The sequence below is a fragment of the Argiope bruennichi genome, chromosome 9, assembly GCF_947563725.1.
Source record: "Argiope bruennichi chromosome 9, qqArgBrue1.1, whole genome shotgun sequence".
In the NCBI taxonomy this organism is placed as follows: domain Eukaryota; kingdom Metazoa; phylum Arthropoda; class Arachnida; order Araneae; family Araneidae; genus Argiope; species Argiope bruennichi.
This window is the reverse complement of record NC_079159.1, coordinates 86708518-86731347: the sequence shown is the minus strand read 5'-3', so window position 1 is coordinate 86731347 and position 22830 is coordinate 86708518. Positions and strand designations below refer to the sequence as shown.

Genomic DNA, 22830 nt, shown 5'->3' with positions numbered 1-22830 from the left:
TTGGCCTCGTGTACTGTCCTTAACAATCGGACCATTTGTATGATTAGAATTCCTCTTCTTCGATAGGTATTAACTAAAGAACAGAAGTAATCTAATTAAAACGAGAGATCAGAACAGTTGGATAGCATCTGTGAAGATAGGCAAATCAACTCGTTAAGCTGTTGAAGAAGCTGAAGGCAATTCCGCTATGAATTATTGTTAAGTTCAAAAAGCCAAATAGAATGATAATAAACCAGTAAAATTAAACTTCAATTACAAAAGAAATTCTTTCATTTTAGATATAGTAAAAAAGAAAATTACACAATTGTTCCAAATCCTTTCTCAGTCGATAAAATATATCTTAATTAGTTTATGTAATCAAAATGAGCTTATTACATGACTTAATCACAACTAATGATTTTGAAAAACTTCGTGACTTAATCAGAACAGGGATAAATCCGAATACTGCAGATGCCTGAGGAAACACACCTCTACACATCGCCGTTTGGAAAAAAGAAGAACATGAGCAAGAAACTGAAGCCGATTTGGAATTTGTACGGGAATTAATACATTTTGGAGTCGATGTTAATCACACAGATGATTCCGGAAACACTGCTCTGCATTTTGCTGTTGGTTTCAGGAAATACAAAACAATGGAAATGCTTTTAAAATGCAATGCGGGACTAGATAGGCAGGACATTTTGGGGAACTCTGCAATGCATTACGCCATTGATAATTGCTATATGTTACAGAGGAAAATATATAACTATGAAAGTCCTGGAGATGGATCACATACCGATTTGGAAGCTGTCAAACTTCTTATCAAATATCATCCGAATATCAACATATGTAACAGTTTATCCGAAACTCCATTGATATGGGCAGTGAAAAAACAGAATCTTCAAACTGTCCAAATATTAATTGAAGGTGGGGCCATCCATTCATTAAGTGATTACTGTGATAATGGACCTTTGCATTATTCTTTAGATAGAACAGAAATTAATGTTTTAATTGTGACTGAACTCCTCAGACATGGAAGTAATCATTTATCCGAAAATAATCGTCGGGAAACTCCTGTAGATGTATATCTTAAAAGACTTCGCAATGCATCACCTTCAGAACATGTAAAGGCAAAATACTTATTCAAACTTTTTGTGTTTCGGAAAAATTATTTTAAGAATACACAATGCCGAGAAATAGCAGATATAAGTAGAAAAACGAAAAGCAGCCTGTGCCAATTCTTTTGGTACTGCCGCTTTGAAATTGAACAAATGAAAAGTGCTGAAGTAGCAACTGGTTTTAGTGTTTATTATTTGGCTTCGAGGGTATTTTATTATGGTATTTCTGAAGAGATACCTCCTTCACTTGACATTTTTGATATAGTACTTGAGAAATTGAAGGGACCCGAATATACCATATATATTGACATGATCGTGTCTGGTATTTGCAGAGAGTATTTGGCTGTGAAAACTGCTGAAACTGGCTACTGGGTGGACAGAAATGATGAACTAGTAGAATTTTTAAATTTTGCCACTCGTTATCGCATTTGTTATTATTTGGACAATTTTGAAATGTTTAATTTGATTCTGGCTTTTTCTTCAGGCAGCTCGTTTTTTAAAATCTGCAGAATCTGCAATATGTTGTATGAAAAGTTTACAATGTGATATATTTTTGCAATTGAATGTTTTTAAAACGGAAATTAGAACTATTTTAGAACTATTTCTACTAGAACTAGAATATTTTCATCTTCATAAATCGTTGAATGAAAATGTTGAAAGAAAAAGCTATATTTCATAGACGAGCATAATTTATACCAATATGTTTAAATTTTAAATGTTATTTCTAAATTCATGGCCAACATACAATTTTAAAGTTGCCTTTTTTAAAGCTATGTTGAAATATTTTTAAAACATATTTTTTTTTATACTTAGCTCCTGTTGTCAAATGCTTCACTAAGGAATGGATTTCATAGATAGCTACCTAGAGTAGAAAGACTGAAGGAAAAACACATGCAGGACAGTAAAAAAAAAAAAAAGTTGGCTTAAATGACAATTTATGAAAAGTGCAAATTTTTAATTTTTTTCTCTTTTTTTATAAAAGGAATAATTATAAATAAAAACAATGTTTTCGATGATTTATTATTATGAAATTGAAATACATATTTTACTAAATAAGTAGCCTACTTTTAAATTTTTTTAAGTATGAAATTAAACTTATCTGTTATTAGGAGATAATTTTCCTCATATCCGTTATTGAGCCTTTAAACGTGCAAATCAGCCTCTGGTATTATTAAATTATCTGCACTTTCCATTTTAAAAATACAAATTATGGCCCATTCATTTTGATTTGTAAGTGAATGCAAGTGGATTCCATTAAGAATGCATCTTTTATTAATAGGAACGACTATATATATATATATATAAACTAATATAATTTGTATTCTTTTCAGCAGTACCTTTATTGCCTGCAAATAGACAAAATTTTAAGAATATACATTTTTATCAATGGAACCATATGCTTACCTTCTGAGAATTTAGAAAACAAGTTTTAAACTGGCATTTTAGTAGACAAGCAGTATACAAAAAATAAGAGAAAATTCAACACAGTGCTAATTTTTTATGAAATCTATTTAGTTAACTACCACCTGAAAAATTTTTCGGCTTGTTAAATTTTACTAGTTTTTAAATAAAATTAAATTCCTGTTCAAAAATTCTCTCGGTTTTATGACCCGTCTGCAGAAGTTAATACACCCATGAAAAGCGTAAATAAAATCAACCATTCAAAATTTCAAGTATTCTTTATATTTTTACCTAAGTACATAATGTTATTAGTAGGTTAAGTAAATTCGCTTGACAAACGTTTAATATTTTAATATTATTTTCTAACATTTTATAGCAGGAGTGTTTAACGGAAAAAATTCACCGATGCAATTCACATTTCAATTCGCATTTTTTTTTCTTACTATTAATAGTTCACACACTACATTTCATCTATTGGTTCTGCATAATAATAATTTTGAATCTTACATTTGTCCGATATTTTTAATTTTTCCAATCTTTCATACTAATCAATTAATTATATATATATATATATATATATATATATATATATATATATATATATATATAATTAATTGATATATATATATATATATCAATTAATTATATAGATATAATAGATTCTAGATATATAATACTTCTCTAGATATATAATAATTACTTATTTACCCATATATATATATATATATATATATATATATATATATATGGGTAAATAAGTAATTATTATAGTGATTTTTTTAAGAATTTTATTTAAGCCTTTTTTAATATAAATATCTATAAATAAAACCGATTTTGTGAAGTTACTACAATGAAATTTTTATAAATACTTTTTAACAATATAAATGATGTAAATCTGTTTTTTTCTGAAATGCTATATTAAATTTATTATTTATTAGAAGACGTTTCTTATTATATTCATTGACCGCAGCCACTAAATGTTTAAATAATCCACTAGTTTTATTAAATTATATGCGGTTTTTCTTTTGGAATTGCAAATGCTTTAAAATGCCATTGTAATAATCTGATTGGATGGAAGAGGATTTCATTAAGAATGCATCCTTATTAACTGGACTAAGTAATTGTATAAAAATATATAATGATTTTTATTCCTTTTAGCAATACGTTTCTTGCCTGTAGGGATTGCAATATCGAACCAAAATTTTAATACCGGTATTCGGTATTTTTTAGATCTTAATAGTCGGGATACCGGTTTTAATACTGGTATTATAAATTTTAGAAAAAGAAAGAAAACACAGGTGTTTCTTAGTTTTATTTGCCAGTTTTATTAGAGATTGTAAATATCACAAAAAATCATTTGTAACTTATAAATTATAACAGTATATAAAGAATCACAAAAAAAGTAAATGAACATCTTATTTATTTAAATCACAAAAAAAGTGTAAATATCACTATTCAGTCTGTGATACTATTACAAATTTTTGAAATGCGATCTTATAAAACATAATGCATCCATTGTACTGTTATTAAGCCTGAAAAGTAATTTCGTGTAAAAATTACCAGCTGTCGAAAACGCTCTTTCGGCATCTACGCTAGTTGGTGGTACTGTTAGCAATGCGCGATATACTTTTTCCAAGTATTTATCTCTAAATCGCTCATCTTCAAATTAATAGATTTTTCGTCGGATGGTTTTGGATATAGCTGATTTCTGTATTGTATTTTGGTTCGTTGATTTTTTTTTATTTATCGCTCATTCTAATTTTTATTCAAGAGACAGTACCTTTTCACTATGGACATTAGTGTTATCATAATCTTCGATAACTCAACCGAATTCTTCTGAATGTGGATAGGTTTGTTGGTAAAAAATTTTAAGAAAATTTACTCTAAACTTAATCAGATTTGAATTGGTTATTTTCTTTTCTTCTTTTTTATTTTCATTTTTAAAATCTTTATAATTATGTAAATACCATAAGACATTTTCTATTTCGGTATGCCTTTCTTCTGTGCGATTTTTCAATGTAATATATAATTATTCATATAGTGATGTGTGCTGTTTTTCAGTGACTGCAACATGAAATTTATTGTTGCATTAGCTGTTAATAAATTAAAATCTCTCCGACATAATGCCTCAATAGTCAGTTTTATTAGAAGTAGAGCTGATAATGCTCGGGATATTAAGTCGATTTCCCTATCTGAAAAAATAATTTACAGTTTTAAGTCGATTATTGCTTTTTGGATTGGATTTCTCAGTTTCAAAAATCGTTCCATCATTACGAGTCAATATTAACATATATTCTGTTTTATTTTCACTTAGTATATATTTTAGTAATATATCATTTTTATAGAGGAATGTTTAAATATCTTAACAAATTTTCGTACTTTATAAATTATAGGAAGCAATTCTTGATGGATTAATATTTCATCCTCGTTAGCAGTATCTTCTTCAACAATTACATTGTCATTATCTTCATTGTCAATATCATCTCACTCTTACTCTCCTCAAGGTTGGAATCCGCAGTTTTTAGAAGTTTTTATCGCCACAGTATTTGGATTCTTCTGCTCTTATTATTTTGGTATAATACATCTATTACTTCTAATTGAATTCCATGTGCATAGCACAATTGCTGATTTGCACCAATCAACTTTCCATTTTTTTTCATAATTGTTGCTCCATCAGTCGTTATGGATACAATATCTTCTTTCAGGGATAATCCATGTTACGCTAATTCAGATTTAAGCAATTAATTAGGCCATTAATTAGCTAATTAATTTCGCCCCTTAGGGAGACATAAAAACAAACGTATATTATTTTGCTATGTTGACTTATCCCTGAACATATAGTGGAGACAATTTTAAAAATGTCTAGTAAATACTGAAAAACCGGTATTTAAACTTGTAAATACCGGTATTACAAAATTGTACAAATGGCTCAAAATACCGGTATTCGGTATCCCGGTATTGCAATCCCTAGCAAAGGAAGAAAATATTATTCAATTTTTATCATTGTGGCTGTATGCCACCCTTCGGGCAATTTAGGAAGTATTAGGTGAACCAGCATTTTAATAAACGACCGGTACACAAAATAAGTATTAAAATTCCGAACACCACTAATTTTTAACTAAATCTGTTTATTTTTAACGAAATCTGTTATTTTATCACAACTAGAACAGCTTATGCACCGCTAATTGTTCAATTTGCCGATTAAAACTAATTCCCAAATCAAAAACTCCACAAGTCGAATGACACTTTTGCAATCGATATTCCTGTAAACTTATGAAACTTATAATCGATTCTTGTAAACTTATAATCGATATTCCTTTAAACTTTGCTTATTGAAAGTTTATTAGAAATGATTAAAAATTTCAAAAATCCTTAATATTTTTACAAAATATGTAATCTAATTAGTAGGTTAAATAAATTCGCATAATAATATTTTATACTAATTTTTTTCTTTTCTAACACTTTACAGAAGGAATGTTTAACGGAAAAAAATTCAGTAGTATAATTTATAGTTCTGAAACATTAAATCGCAGTGGAATTTTGAAATACCGAAGATCATTTTATTAATCATATTCTAACTATAAGTTAAAGTTGAATTAAATCACTATTGTTAAATGCACAACCAAAACCCATTTAGCGTGATCATTTATATGACCTTGCGGAACAATTTATTAGTGCCATTACTATTGTTCTATTTTAACTTTTTTGTATTCGGTTAAGTTTTCAAAAACAAATGTTCTGCTTGTAATGACCAGAAACGTAGCGGTCAGTCGGTTTTTCTGCTCAAAATTGTATATTCCATATATAAATACATAAAGTCCATATCTAATTACATAAAGTCCATTATTCCATATCTAATTACATAAAGTCTGTGGTTTCTACTGATCAACAATTCACAACGTTTGATTCAGAAGCATTGAATTTATTCAAAAACTTCTTTAAAAACATTATTCGCCATAATGATAGAAAATAAATAAATCCGATTAGCAAAATTAGCCTATCTTCAATATTAAGAATATTATAGCGAAATGAAAATGTCAACCTCTTGCCACCATTTCCTCATCTTTGAGCTATTTGGGCCATTTACGAAATCCTTTGTGATTTTTTACGTTTCCAACAACACATTCCAAACCAGTTAAAATACAAACAAAATTATTATAGTTTCCCCTGTTTAAAACGTGTATATATATATATATATATATATATATATATATATATATATATATAATCTTTTAATCGACAGGTGGTTTGGGTTTCAGGGACCAGGAACGGTGAAGAAATACTGAAATTATCTCGAAGTCATGTCACGAGAACCATTGAAATAGGTAGTCTTCCTATAGGAATCTACTTAAAATAGTATTGAAAGCGGGGCTTACCCACAATGAAATCAAGTAACACTCAAGAGCGGTCGAAAAAAATGTTTGCACTCGACAGAATGGAAAACATAGAGAAATTCCGAGAATTCAATTTCCCGAAATGAATGTTATACGGAAAAGAATGTTTGAAAACAATAGAGACGTGCAAGTGTTTTGATTAGGTCACAAACCGTGATCGAAAAATATCCGTAAAGGGTTTGGCTTTGTTAGAATGAAAATAGTGGATTGAAAAGTTACACGATGGCTTTGCTAAATGGAGAAGAAAGAGATTTTGGCGATTTTTGAGAGTGGAGAATTGTCTGGTGTGAAATTAAACAGTGATCGATAATGGAGGCTTATTTTACCTAATTACCCGACGAGACAACAGCAGGCCTCTGAATTGTATTTTTTTCCCCTAACTGCGTATGTGTTTGCAGAATATGGCGGTTTTCTGGTGTGGAAAAAATGATCAATTATCATTGATTAAAACCGACATTTTCTGCTGTTTGTTCTTTCTGATACGAGTTAGTGTTTTTCTCCATTTTATGTGAGCTCTCTTTTTAATAGTTTTCATAGTAGCATGTCTCTTGGAGTAAATTTCCATTCTTTTAATACTATATGCAGTGAAAGAGAAGAACTTCCAGATGAAAAAAAGGGCAATTTATAGCCAAGCGTGGATTCCGGACACTATCTTAAGTAATTATGGTAAACATAAATCAGTCCCTTTCAACTCATACGCTGCCTGCTGATCGTCTTATACTGGCTGAGTATAAACCCAGCAAAAAGTAAATTACCCGATTGTTAAAAAACGTTTGTCAGACGAGAAATTATATTTTATTAGTTAATGCAAACAAAATGAGTTTATTGCATGATTTAATCACAGCTAATGATTTTACAACACTTCGTGACCTACTCAGAGCAGGAGTGAATCCGAATACTGCAGATGAAAGAGGAAAAACACCTCTACACATCGCCGTTTGCAAGAAGGAAGAAAATATACAAGAATTTGAACCCAATTTGCAAGTTGTACGGGAATTAATTTATTTTGGAGCCGATGTGAATCGTACGGACAACCTCGGAAATACTCCTCTGCATTTTGCCGTTTGTTTTAGGAATTACAAAATGATGGAAATACTTCTAAAATGCAGTGCCGGAATAGATATACAGAACAGACAAGGAAACACTGCAATGCATTATGCCATTGATAACTGTAAGTTGTTACATTGGGCAATTCCTAACTATAAATGTCCTGGAGATCGAAAACATACCGATTTGGAAGCAGTGAAATTACTTATGAACTATCACGCGGATATCAACTTATCTAACAGTTTATCTGAAACTCCATTGATATGGGCAGTGAAAGTACCGAACCTTCAAATTGTCCAAGCATTACTCGAAGGAGGGGCCCTCCATTCGTTAAGTGATTTCCTTGGAAATGGACCATTGCATTATTCTTTAGATAGAACACAAATATATACGAAAATTGTGAATGAACTGCTGAGATATGGAAGTAATCATGCATCCAAAAATAAGCGTTCACAAAGTCCTGTAGATGTGTGTCTAAAAAGACTTCACAATGCATCACCAACAGAACAAGAAAAAGCAGCATACTTGTTGAAACTTTTTGTGTTTCGGAAAAATACTTTTAAGAGTACACAATGTAAGAAAATAGCAGACATAAGCAGAAAAACGAAAAGTCTTCTGCTCCAATTCTTTTGGCATTGCCGCGAAGAAATTGAAAAAATGAAAATTGATGAAGTATCAAAAGACTATACTCTTTTTCAAATAGCTTCGAAGGGATTTTATTATAATAATTCTGAAGAGATACCTCATTCATTCGAAATTTTTGATAAAGTGCTTGAAAAATTGAAGAAAGATGATTACATCGTGTATATTGATATAATCGTATCCGCTATTTCTAGAAACTATATGGCTTTTAAAACTGCAGAAAATGGCTACTGGTTGGACAGAAAAGGTGAACAAGTAGAATTTTTAAATTTTGACACGCGTTATCGTCTTTGTTACTATTTGACGAATTCTGAAATGTTTAATTTGATGCTAGCGTTTTCATCAACAAGCTAGTTTTTTAAAAGTATGCAACGTCTTGTATACAAATGTTTAATAGTGATTTATTTTTGTAATTGAAAATTTTTAAAAGAAAGACTTAAACCAAAGACATTTCGCTCTAAATAATGTTGAATGCAAGGATATTTTTGTGAGTCAAGCATAATTTTTTCCAATGTGTTAAAATTTTAAATTGATGATCACCATATAATTTTATGTTTTCGTTTTTATTGTTATAATTAAATATCTTTTATAATTGTTATTTTTTAACTCAGTTTTCAGATGCTCTTTAGCTTTCAGATTTTTTCTTTTGTGGATTCCATTCGCAGTATATTCAGCCTCATACGACAGTAAGACCGAGCGTTACATATATGCAGCCCAATAAATAAATGTTATTACTTTAAATGTCAAGAAACGTTCATGAGAATATGTTTAGAAGTGTAAAAAAAAATAAAACCTCAGTGTGTATTCGTAATAACGTCTTAGAATTGGTAAAAAAAAATGTAATTATAATTTATAGCACATAGAAATATTAATTTTCCATCAATTGTTCACTCTACATCAATTCTATTGGATAGGATGCAAGATAATAGCTTTGATATTAAATTTCTCTAACATTTTTTATTTTCCCAATCATTCCCATTTATCAAATCACTTACTTCCATATTAGGAAATGAATAATAATTATGGCTAAATTTTAAAGAATTTTATTTCTTTAGCCTTTTTTCTGTAACGAAAATAATTTTAAATAAGAACAATGTTTTTACTTTTTTATTATAATGAAATTTGAATAATGTTTTAATAAAATGTATACCGTTGATTTATTTTGAAATGTGAAATTTGATTTATTAGTATCTGAATAATCATGTATCTTATAATATACATTTTCCCAAATCTCTAAACATATAAATATTATTCTTGGTTTATTAAACTATTTTGCAGTTTCTAATTTGGTACAACAAAGGATTTGAATTGTGATTTTGATAATGTAATTGAATTGGATTCCATTAATAATGCATGCTTTATTAATAGGACTGATCAGCTCTATAGAAATATAGAATTAGTTATCTTTTTATAAGAACCTGAATTTTTATGAAAATAGATAAAATATTATGATTTATATATTTTTAATTTATCAGTGGAAATATATGTTTACCTTCTGACAATTTAAAAAGCAAGTATTGTACTGGCACTATAATCAAACACTAAATAGCTATGATAAAAATCCACATAAGGTTAATTTTTAGTGAAATCTTTTTCTCCCTATGGCGACTATTTTTTTTTTTCATTAAAAATATTCATCAAATATTAATGATCACTTGAAACGTTTGAAGTTTTTTTGAAATATTTATATGGCACTGAAGAATTTGTACGTTTGAAGATGCATTTTCATAGATCTAATATTAATTTTTATCTTCTTCTTAAACATATCTTCAATTCTTTAAACCTAAGAAAGATGAATTTGGAAAATAGTTCTACTTTTTCAGATAAATTTTGAAATTCATATCGCATAATGAAAACGTAAAGTAACAATCAATTACCTAAGGACAATCTTGCCGCTCATACTAATCATCAATACTTTCAAATCAATATTTTTCGCAAAACTTATTGCTAGGAGGGCTATAATGAAGGATGGGTTTCACAATTTTTTCTGCAATATGATTCTTTGTTATTACCCATCACAGGAACAATTTTGAAACATTGATTCTGAAATTTAAATGCATAAAACTTATATGCTGCATTAAAAATTCAATAAATGAATATTATTTTGTGTAGCACCAGCATTTAAATATTGAGAGAAAACATTATAGATTTTTCAGTTTCTCCTTCTTTTAATTACGAGTTTCTAAATACATCCCATTCCGCTATGATACTTCTCAGGAGCAACCCAAAGACAACAAATTTTAATCCTAGGTGCAGAGATGTAGGATGTACACTTCTATAATGGATTTATTGAACATTTGTATGAAGTTCAGTTTAGCTTAGTCGGAATTATTTCCTCACTGGAATCAATATGAAAAATTGGAGATGACCACATAGTTCCGAACCACGATCTGATAGCAAAGAGTCATTTCCAATTGGGCACAAAGTAACGAATATCTGTTATGAATCTGCTAGTATGGAGCTATTTCAAATTTTAATATTCAAGCTGCATTTCAGAATAATTTAATAATGCTTCAAAAAATCTTAATTCTTATTGATAAAGGTTTGAAATTGCACATTTTAAAATTAAAAAGCCAATTCAAATACAAGGCATTTGAAGCACAAAAGTCCCTCATTAATTGAATAAAATTTAAGCTTCTTTCACTGAAAGAAAAAAAAAGTATGTGAAATACTACAATCAGGAGTTTATCAAATATATGCATCAAATTTTATTGTAAACACATTTCCTGCCACAACCTAATCCAGAAGCACCTACTGCGCGCAATGGAAGGCCATGCCTACCTCACGAACATCACATGACCCCAACAGGACAGTGGCAAATGATCGTTTCATTAAGACACTCAATTGCCATTGTCCTGTTGCGGTCATGTGATTTTACTGAAGTAGGCGTGGCTAAAATTTATCATCGTGTAAACGCTCCTTGACATTCGGACCAATTACATGATTAGAATTCATCTTCTTCGATACATATTAACTAAACTAAAGTACAGAAGTCATCTAATTAAAACGATAGATCAGAACAGTTGGATAGCACCTGTGAAGATAGGCAAGTCAACTCGTTAAGCTGTTGACGATGCTGAAGGCAAATCCGCTATGAATTATTACTAACTTCAAAAGGCTAAATGGAATGATAATGAACCAGTAAAATTTAACTTCAATTTAAAAAAAAAATTCATTCATTTTAGATATAGTAGAGAAGAAAATTAACAATTGTTCCAGAATTTTTTTCTCAGTCGAGAAATTATATCTTTATTAGTTGATGTAATCAAAATGAGCTTATTGCATGACTTAATCACAGCTAATGATTTTGAAATACTTCGTGACTTACTCAGAACAGGGATAAATCCGAATACTGCAGATGCCAGAGGAAACACGCCTCTAGACATCGCCGTTTGGAAAAAAGAAGAAAATATACAAGAATGTGAAGCCAATTTGCAATTTGTACGGGAATTAATTCATTTTGGAGCCAATGTTAATCATACAGATGATTCCCGAAATACTGCTCTGCATTTTGCTGTTGGTTTCAGGAAATACAAAACAATGGAAATACTTTTAAAATGCAATGCGGGACTAGATAGGCAGGGCATTTTGGAGAACTCTGCAATGCATTACGCCATTGATAATTTCTATATGTTACAGAGGAAAATATATAACTATGAAAGTCCTAGAGATCAACCACATACCGATTTGGAAGCTATCAAACTTCTTATGAAATATCATCCGAACAGAATCTGCCCATATCAATGGAGTTTATCCGAAACTCCATTGATATGGGCAGTGAAAAAACAGAATCTTCAAACTGTCCAAATATTAATTGAAGGTGGGGCCATCCATTCATTAAGTGATTACTGTGATAATAGACCTTTGCATTATTCTTTAGATAGAACAGAAATTAATGTTTCAATTGTGACTGAACTCCTCAGACATGGAAGTAGTCATGCATCCAAAAATAACCGTTTAGAAAGTCCAATAGATTTATATCTTAAAAGACTTCGCAATGCATCACCTTCAGAACATGTAAAGGCAAAATACTTATTCAAACTTTTTGTGTTTCGAAAAAATTATTTTAAGAATACACAATGCCGAGAAATAGCAGATATAAGTAGAAAAACGAAAAGCAGCCTGTGCCAATTCTTTTGGTACTGCCGCTTTGAAATAGAACAAATGAAAAGTGCTGAAGTAGCAACTGGTTTTAGTGTTTATTATTTGGCTTCGAGGGTATTTTATTATAGTATTTCTGAAGAGATACCTCCTTCATTTGACATTTTTGATATAGTACTTGAGAAATTGAAGAGACCCGAATATACCATATATATTGACATGATTGTGTCCGGTATTTGCAGAGAGTATTTGGCTGTGAAAACGGCTGAAACTGGCTACTGGGTGGACAGAAATGGTGAACTAGTAGAATTTTTAAATTTTGCCACTCGTTATCGCATTTGTTATTATTTGAACAATTTTGAAATGTTTAATTTGATTCTGGCTTTTTCTTCAGGCAGCTCCTTTTTTAAAATCTGTAGAATCTGCAACATGTTGTATGAAAATGCTTCACTGTGATATATTTTTGCAAATGAAAGTTTTTAAGACGGAAATTCAATCAAATATTTTCATCTTCATAAATCGTTGAATGAAAATGTTGAAAAATAAAAAGCTATATTTCAGAGACAAGCATAATTTATACCAATATGTTTAGATTTTAAATTTATTTGCAAATTCATGGTCAACATACAATTTCAAGATTTCCGTTTTTACAGCTATGTTGAAATATTTTTTTTAAAAAATCTTATTTGTTTTATACTTAGCTCCTGTTGTCAAATGCTTCACTCAGGAGTGGATTTCATAGACAGCTACATAGAGAAGAAAGATTGAAGGAGAAACACATGCAACACAGTAAAAAAAAAAAGTTGGCTTAAAGACAAAATTTAAGAAAAGTGCAAATTCTAATACTCCCATGTTAATACTGTCATTTTAATACACCCATGAAAAGCTTAAATAAAATCAACCATTCAAAATATCAAGTATCCTTTATATTTTTACCTAAGTACGTAATGTTATTAGTAGGTTAAGTAAATTCGCTTGACAAACGTTTAATATTTTAATATTATTTTCTAACATTTTATAGCAGGAGTGTTTAACGGAAAAAATTCAGCGATGCAATTCACATTTCAATTCGCATTTTTTTTTCTTACTATTAATAGTTCACACACTACATTTCATCTATTGGTTCTGCATAATAATAATTTTGAATCTTACATTTGTCCGATATTTTTAATTTTTCCAATCTTTAGTATGAAAGATTGGAAAAGAAATTAATTATATATATATATATATATATATGGGTAAATAAGTAATTATTATAGTGATTTTTTTAAGAATTTTATTTAAGCCTTTTTTAATATAAATATATATAAATAAAACCGATTTTGTGAAGTTGCTACAATGAAATTTTTATAAATACTCCTTTAACAATATAAATGATGTAAATCTGTTTTTTTCTGAAATGCTATATTAAATTTATTATTTATTAGAAGACGTTTCTTATTATATTCATTGACCGCAGCCGCTAAATGTTTAAATAATCCACTAGTTTTATTAAAATATATGCGGTTTTTCTTTTGGAATTGCAAATGCTTTAAAATGCCATTGTAATAATCTGATTGGATGGAATACGATTTCATTAAGAATGCATCCTTTATTACCAGGACTAAATAATTGTATAAAAATATATAATGATTTTTATTCCTTTTATCAATACGTTTATTGCCTGTAGGGATTGCAATATCGAACCAAAATTTTAATACCGGTATTCGGTATTTTTTAGATCTTAATAGTCGGGATACCGGTTTTAATACTGGTATTATAAATTTTAGAAAAAGAAAGAAAACATAGGTGTTTCTTTGTTTTATTTGCCAGTTTTATTAGAGAGTGTAAATATCCCAAAAAATAATTTGTAACTTATATTGTTAAATTATAACAGTATATAAAGAATCACAAAAAAAGTAAAGGAACATCTTATTTATTTAAATCACAAAAAAAGTGTAAATATCACTATTCAGTCTGTGATACTATTACAAATTTTTGAAATGCGATCTTATTAAACATAATGCAACAATTGTACTGTTATTAAGCTTGAAAAGTAATTTCGTGTAAAAATTACCAGCTGTCGAAAACGCTCTTTCGGCATCTACGCTAGTTGGTGGTACTGTTAGCAATGCGCGCTATACATTTTTTAAGTATTTACCTCTAAATCCCTCATCTTCAAATTAATAGATTTTTCGTCGGATGGTTTTGGATATAGCTGATTTCTGTATTGTATTTTGGTTCGTTGAATTTTTTTTATTTATCGCTAATTCTAATTTTTGTTCAAGAGACAGTTCCTTTTCACTATGGACATTAGTGTTATCATAATCTTCGATAACTCAACCGAATTCTTCTGAATGTGGTTAGGTTTGTTGGTAAAACATTTTAAGAACATTTACTCTAAACTTAATCAGATTTGAATTGGTTATTTTTTTCTTCTTCTTTTTTATTTTCATTTTTAAAATCTTTATAGTTATGTAAATACCATAAGACATTTTCTATTTCGGTATGCCTTTCTTCTGTGCGATTTTTCAATGTAATATATAATTATTCATATAGTGATGTGTGCTGTTTTTCAGTGACTGCAACATGAAATTTATTGTTGCATTAGCTGTTAATAAATTAAAATCTCTCCGACATAATGCCTCAATAGTCAGTTTTATTAGAAGTAGAGCTGATAATGTTCGGGATATTAAGTCGATTTCACTTTCTGAAAAAATAATTTTTAGTTTTAAGTCGATCATTGCTTTTTGGATTGGATTTCTCAGTTTCAAAAATCGTTCCATCATTAGGAGTCAATATTAACATATATTCTGTTTTATTTTCACTTAGTATATATTTTAGTAATATATCATTTTTATAGAGGAATGTTTAAATATCTTAACAGATTTTCGTACTTTATAAATTATAGGAAGCAATTCTTGATGGATTAATATTTCATCCTCGTTAGCAGTATCTTCTTCAACAATTACATTGTCATTATCTTCATTGTCAATATCATCTCACTCTTACTCTCCTCAAGGTCGGAATCCGAAGTTTTTAGAAGTTTTTATCGCCACAGTATTTGGATTCTTCTGCTCTTATTATTTTGGTATAATACATCTATTACTCCTAATTGAATTCCATGTGCATAGCACAACTGCTGATTTGCACCAATCAACTTTCCATTTTTTTTCATAATTGTTGCTCCATCAGTCGTTATGGATACAATATCTTCTTTCAGGGATAATCCATGTTTCGCTAATTTAGATTTAAGCAATTAATTAGGCCATTAATTAGCTAATTAATTTCGCCCCTTAGGGAGACATAAAAACGAAACGTATACTATTTTGCTATGTTGACTTATCCCTGAACATATAGAGGAGACAATTTTTAAAAATATCTAGTAAATACCGAAAAACCGGTATTTAAACTTGTGAATACCGGTATTACAAAATTGTACAAATGGCTCAAAATACCGGTATTCGGTATCCCGGTATTGCAATCCCTAGCAAAGGAAGAAAATATTATTAACATTTTTATCATTGAGGCTGTATGCCACCCTTCGGGCAATTTAGGAAGTATTAGGCGAACCAGCATTTTAATAAACAACCTGTACACAAAATAAGTATTAAAATTCCGAACACCGCTAATTTTTAACGAAATCTGTTTTATTTTATCACAACTTGAACAGCTTATGCACCGCTAATTGTTCAATTTGCCTATTAAAACTAATTCCCAAATCAAAAACTCCACAAGTCGGATGACACTTCTGCAATCGATATTCCTGTAAACTTATGAAACTTATAATCGATTCTTGTAAACTTATAATCGATATTCTTTAAACTTTGCTTATTGAAAGTTTATTAGAAATGATTCAAAATTTCAAAAATCCTTAATATTTTTACAAAATATGTAATCTAATTAGTAGGTTAAATAAATTCTCATAATAATATTTTATACTAATTTTTTCTTTTCTAACACTTTACAGAAGGAATGTTTAACGGAAAAAAATTCAGTAGTATAATTTATAGTTCTGAAACATTAAATCGCAGTGGAATTTTGAAATACCGAAGATCATTTTATTAATCATATTCTAACTATAAGTTAAAGTTGAATTAAATCACTATTGTTAAATGCACAACCAAAACCCATTTAGCGTGATCATTTATATGACCTTGCGGAACAATTTATTAGTGCCATTACTATTGTTCTATTTTAACTTTTTTGTATTCGGTTAAGTTTTCAAAAACAAATGTTCTGCTTGTAATGACCAGAAACGTAGCGGTCAGTCGGTTTTTTTGCTCAAAATTGTATATTCCATATATAAATACATAAAGTCCATTATTCCATATCTAATTACATAAAGTCTGTGGGTTCTACTGATCAACAATTCGCAACGTTTGATTCTCTAACTTCAGAAGCATTGAATTTATCCAAAAACTTCTTTAAAAACATTATTCGTCATAATGATAGAAAATAAATAAATCCGATTAGCGAAATTAGCCTATCTTCAATATTAAGAATATTATAGCGAAATGAAAATGTCAACCTCTTGCCACCATTTCCTCATCTTTGAGCTATTTGGGCCATTTACGAAATTCTTTGTGATTTTTTACGTTTCCAACAACACATTCCAAACCAGTTAAAATCCAAACAAAATTATTATAGTTTCCCCTGTTTAAAACGTGTATATTCATAGCGGCAATGCCAAAAGAATTGGAGCAGAAGACTTTTCGTTTTTCTGGTTATGTCTGCTATTTTCTTACATTGTGTAATGTTAAAATTATTTTTCCGAAACACAAAAAGTTTGAATAAGTATCCTGCTTTTTCTTGTTCTGTTGGTGATGCATTGTGAAGTCTTTTTAGATACACATCTACAGGACTTTGTGAACGCTTATTTTTGGATGCATGATTACTTCCATATCTGAGCAGTTCATTCACAATTTTCGTATGTATTTGTGTTCTATCTAAAGAATAATGCAATGGTCCATTTCCACGGAAATCACTTAACGAATGGAGGGCCCCTCCTTCGAGTAATGCTTGGACAATTTGAAGGTTCGGTACTTTCACTGCGCATATCAATGGAGTTTCAGATAAACTGTTGGATAAGTTGATATCAGCGTGATAGTTCATAAGTAATTTCACTGCTTTCAAATCGGTATGTTTTCCATCTCCAGGACATTTATAGTTAGGAATTGCCCAATGTAACAACTTACAGTTATCAATGGCATAATGCATTGCAGTGTTTCCTTGTCTGTTCTGTATATCTATTCCCGCATTGCATTTTAGAAGTATTTCCATCATTTTGTAATTCCTAAAACAAACGGCAAAATGCAGAGGAGTATCTCCAAAGTTGTCCGTACGATTCACATCGGCTCCAAAATAAATTAATTCCCGTACAACTTGCAAATTGTGTTCAAATTCTTGTATATTTTCTTCCTTCTTGCAAACGGCGATGTGTAGAGGTGTTTTTCCTCTTTCATCTGCAGTATTCGGATTCACTCCTGCTCTGAGTAAGTCACGAAGTGTTGTAAAATCATTAGCTATGATTAAGTCATGCAATAAGCTCATTTTGTTTGCATTAACTAATAAAATATAATTTCTCGTCTGATAAACGTTTTTTAACAATCGGGTGATTTCCTTTTTGCTGGGTTTATACTCAGCCAGTATAAGACGATCAGTAGGCAGAGTATGAGTTGAAAGGGACTGATTTATGTTTACCATAATTACTTAAGATAGTGTCCGGAATCCACGCTTGGCTATAAATTGCCGTTTTTTCATCTAGCAGTTCTTCTCTTTCACTGCATATAGTATTAAAAGAATGGAAATTTACTCCAAGAGACATGCTACTATGGAAACTATTGAAAAGAGAGCTCACATAAAATGGAGAAAAACACTAACTCGTATCAGAAAGAACAAACAGCAGAAAATGTCGGTTTTAATCAATGATAATTGATCATTTTTTCTACACCAAAAAACCGCCATGTTCTGCAAACACATACGCAGTTAGGGAAAAAAAATACAATTCAGAGGTCTGCTGTTGTCTCGTCGGGTAATTAGGTAAAATAAGCCTCCATTATCGATCACTGTTTAATTTCACACCAGACAATTCTCCACTCTCAAAAATCGCCAAAATCTCTTTCTTCTCCATTTAGCAAAGCCATCCTGTCTTTTCAATCCAATATTTTTATTCTAACAAAGCCAAGCCTTTACGGAGATTTTTCGATCACGGTTTGTGACTTAATCAAAACACTTGCACGTCTCTATTGTTTTCAAACATTCCTTTCCGTATAAAGTTCATTTCGTTAAATTGAATTCTCGGAATTTCTCTATGTTTTCCATTCTGTCGCTTGCAAACATTTTTTTCGACCGTTCTTGAGTGTTACTTGATTTCATTGTGGGTAGGCCCCGCTTTCAATACTATTTTAAGTGGATTCCTATAGGAAGACTACCTATTTCAATGGTTCTCGTGACATGACTTCGAGATAATTTCAGTATTTCTTCACCGTTCCTGGTCCCTGAAACCCAAACCACCTGTCGATTAAAAGATATATATATATATATTTATATATATATATATATATATATATATATATATATAAATATATATATATATATCTTTTAATCGACAGGTGGTTTGGGTTTCAGGGACCAGGAACGGTGAAGAAATACTGAAAGTATCTCGAAGTCATGTCACGAGAACCATTGAAATAGGTAGTCTTCCTATAGGAATCTACTTAAAATAGTATTGAAAGCGGGGCTTACCCACAATGAAATCAAGTAACACTCAAGAGCGGTCGAAAAAAATGTTTGCACTCGACAGAATGGAAAACATAGAGAAATTCCGAGAATTCAATTTCCCGAAATGAATGTTATACGGAAAAGAATGTTTGAAAACAATAGAGACGTGCAAGTGTTTTGATTAGGTCACAAACCGTGATCGAAAAATCTCCGTAAAGGGTTTGGCTTTGTTAGAATGAAAATAGTGGATTGAAAAGTTACACGATGGCTTTGCTAAATGGAGAAGAAAGAGATTTTGGCGATTTTTGAGAGTGGAGAATTGTCTGGTGTGAAATTAAACAGTGATCGATAATGGAGGCTTATTTTACCTAATTACCCGACGAGACAACAGCAGGCCTCTGAATTGTATTTTTTTCCCCTAACTGCGTATGTGTTTGCAGAATATGGCGGTTTTCTGGTGTGGAAAAAATGATCAATTATCATTGATTAAAACCGACATTTTCTGCTGTTTGTTCTTTCTGATACGAGTTAGTGTTTTTCTCCATTTTATGTGAGCTCTCTTTTTAATAGTTTTCATAGTAGCATGTCTCTTGGAGTAAATTTCCATTCTTTTAATACTATATGCAGTGAAAGAGAAGAACTTCCAGATGAAAAAAAGGGCAATTTATAGCCAAGCGTGGATTCCGGACACTATCTTAAGTAATTATGGTAAACATAAATCAGTCCCTTTCAACTCATACGCTGCCTGCTGATCGTCTTATACTGGCTGAGTATAAACCCAGCAAAAAGTAAATAACCCGATTGTTAAAAAACGTTTGTCAGACGAGAAATTATATTTTATTAGTTAATGCAAACAAAATGAGTTTATTGCATGATTTAATCACAGCTAATGATTTTACAACACTTCGTGACCTACTCAGAGCAGGAGTGAATCCGAATACTGCAGATGAAAGAGGAAAAACACCTCTACACATCGCCGTTTGCAAGAAGGAAGAAAATATACAAGAATTTGAACACAATTTGCAAGTTGTACGGGAATTAATTTATTTTGGAGCCGATGTGAATCGTACGGACAACTTTGGAGATACTCCTCTGCATTTTGCCGTTTGTTTTAGGAATTACAAAATGATGGAAATACTTCTAAAATGCAATGCGGGAATAGATATACAGAACAGACAAGGAAACACTGCAATGCATTATGCCATTGATAACTGTAAGTTGTTACATTGGGCAATTCCTAACTATAAATGTCCTGGAGATGGAAAACATACCGATTTGAAAGCAGTGAAATTACTTATGAACTATCACGCTGATATCAACTTATCCAACAGTTTATCTGAAACTCCATTGATATGCGCAGTGAAAGTACCGAACCTTCAAATTGTCCAAGCATTACTCGAAGGAGGGGCCCTCCATTCGTTAAGTGATTTCCGTGGAAATGGACCATTGCATTATTCTTTAGATAGAACACAAATACATACGAAAATTGTGAATGAACTGCTCAGATATGGAAGTAATCATGCATCCAAAAATAAGCGTTCACAAAGTCCTGTAGATGTGTATCTAAAAAGACTTCACAATGCATCACCAACAGAACAAGAAAAAGCAGGATACTTATTCAAACTTTTTGTGTTTCGGAAAAATAATTTTAACATTACACAATGTAAGAAAATAGCAGACATAACCAGAAAAACGAAAAGTCTTCTGCTCCAATTCTTTTGGCATTGCCGCTATGAAATTGAAAAAATGAAAATTGATGAAGTATCAACAGACTATACTGTTTTTCAAATAGCTTCGAAGGTATTTTATTATAGTAATTCTGAAGATATACCTCATTCATTCGAAATTTTTGATAAAGTACTTGAAAAATTGAAGAAAGGCGAATATGTCGTGTATATTGATATAATCGTATCCGCTATTTCTAGAAACTATATGGCTGTTAAAACTGCAGAAAATGGCTATTGGTTGGACAGAAAAGGTGAACGGATAGAATTTTTAAATTTTGACACGCGTTATCGTCTTTCATACTATTTGACGAATTCTGAAATGTTTGATTTGATGCTAGCGTTTTCATCAACCAGCTAGTTTTTTAAAAGTATGCAACGTCTTGTATACAAATGTTTAATAGTGATTTTTTTTTTGTTAATGAATAGTTTTAAAAGGAAGACTTAAACCAAAGAAATTTCGCTCTAAATTATGTTGAATGTAAGGATATTTTTGTGAGTCAAGCATAATTTTTCCAATATGTTAAAATTTTAAATTCATGATCAACATACAATTTTATGGTTTCATTTTCATTATTGTAATAAAATATCTTTTAATTATGATAATTAACTTATAATAATAAAATATATTTTTATAATATCTTATACTTATCTTACTTATAATAATTTTACTTATAATAAACTATGTTTTATAGTAATTATCAAAAAATATCTTATTGTTTCTTTTTAACTTACTTTTCAGATTTTTTTTTCTCTGTTTTATTCCATAATCAGTGTATTTAGCTTCATACGACAGTAAGACCAAGTGAGATATATACACAGCCTAATAAAAATTATGATAAATAAATTTAGAAGAGTATAAAATTAGAACCTTAGTGTTTATTTACAATAATTCTTATAATTGGTAAATAAATTGTAATTACGTTTTATGGCACAAAAAAATATTAATATTCCATCAGATGTTGACTCTAAATCAATTCAATTGAATGGGATGCAAAATAATAATTTTGATGTTAAATTTCTCCAAAATTTATATTTTTCTATTGATTTCAACTAATCTAATAACTTACTTCCATATTAAGAAATTAATAATAATTATGGCTCAATTTTAATGAATTTTATTTCTTTAGGCATTTTAATCTAAAGAAAATAATTATAAATAAGAACAATGTTTTTGCTTTTTTTAGTATAATGAAATTCGAATAAATTTTTTAATAAAACACATACCGTAAATTTTTTTGAAATGTGAAATTTAATATGTTAGTATCTGAATAATCATATATCTTATTATATGCATTTTACGAAAACTCTAAAAATAAAAATTTTATTCTTGGTTTATTAAACTATTTTGCGGTTTCTAATTTGGTACTACAAATGATTTGAATTGTCATTTTGATACTGTAATTGGATTCCATTAAGAATGCATCCTTTATTAATAGGACTGATTAGCTCAATAAAAATATAAATTAGTTTTCTTTTTATAAATACCTGTATTTCATGAAAGTAGATAAAATATTATGATTTATATATCTATAATTTATCAAAGGAAATATATGTTTACCTTCTGACAATTTAGAAAGCAAGTATTGTACTGGCACTATAATAAACCACTAAATTACTATGATAAAAATCCAAACAAGGTTCATTTTTAGTGAAATCTTTTTCTTTCTATGGCAACTACTTATTTTTTTTTTCATTAAAAATAATCAATTATTAAAGATC

At 29.8% G+C, this 22830-nt stretch overlaps 3 protein-coding genes across 3 annotated transcripts; 2 read left to right on the top strand and 1 right to left on the bottom strand.

Moving 5' to 3' along the window:
• The first annotated feature begins 632 nt into the window (after nucleotides 1-632).
• On the top strand, nucleotides 633-13138 carry LOC129985007 (serine/threonine-protein phosphatase 6 regulatory ankyrin repeat subunit A-like). Its single transcript, XM_056094938.1, has 4 exons — nucleotides 633-1515; nucleotides 7737-8513; nucleotides 11880-12977; nucleotides 13077-13138. The coding sequence occupies exons 1-4, from the start codon at nucleotides 633-635 to the stop codon at nucleotides 13136-13138; spliced, it is 2820 nt and encodes a 939-aa protein (XP_055950913.1).
• Nucleotides 13139-17305: 4167 nt separating this feature from the next.
• On the bottom strand, nucleotides 17306-18367 carry LOC129985006 (serine/threonine-protein phosphatase 6 regulatory ankyrin repeat subunit B-like). Its single transcript, XM_056094937.1, has one exon. It carries the CDS (start codon nucleotides 18365-18367, stop codon nucleotides 17306-17308), a length of 1062 nt encoding a protein of 353 aa, XP_055950912.1.
• A 1811-nt stretch (nucleotides 18368-20178) lies between these two features.
• On the top strand, nucleotides 20179-21607 carry LOC129984765 (putative ankyrin repeat protein RF_0381). The gene has a single exon (XM_056094718.1). The coding sequence runs from the start codon at nucleotides 20243-20245 to the stop codon at nucleotides 21467-21469; it is 1227 nt and encodes a 408-aa protein (XP_055950693.1). The 5' UTR covers nucleotides 20179-20242; the 3' UTR covers nucleotides 21470-21607.
• Nucleotides 21608-22830: the final 1223 nt, after the last annotated feature.

Bases quoted from the DNA above. Each gene is read 5' to 3' on its own strand.
- LOC129985007 (XM_056094938.1), top strand. From the start codon at position 633: ATGGAAATGCTTTTAAAATGCAATGCGGGACTAGATAGGCAGGACATT. The intron at 1,516-7,736 runs GTTATCGCATTT...ATTTAATCACAG, and splicing joins ATTTTTAAATTTTGCCACTC to CTAATGATTTTACAACACTT. The intron at 8,514-11,879 runs GTAAGAAAATAG...ACTTAATCACAG, and splicing joins TACTTTTAAGAGTACACAAT to CTAATGATTTTGAAATACTT.
- LOC129985006 (XM_056094937.1), bottom strand. From the start codon at position 18,367: ATGGTAAACATAAATCAGTCCCTTTCAACTCATACTCTGCCTACTGAT.
- LOC129984765 (XM_056094718.1), top strand. From the start codon at position 20,243: ATGAGTTTATTGCATGATTTAATCACAGCTAATGATTTTACAACACTT.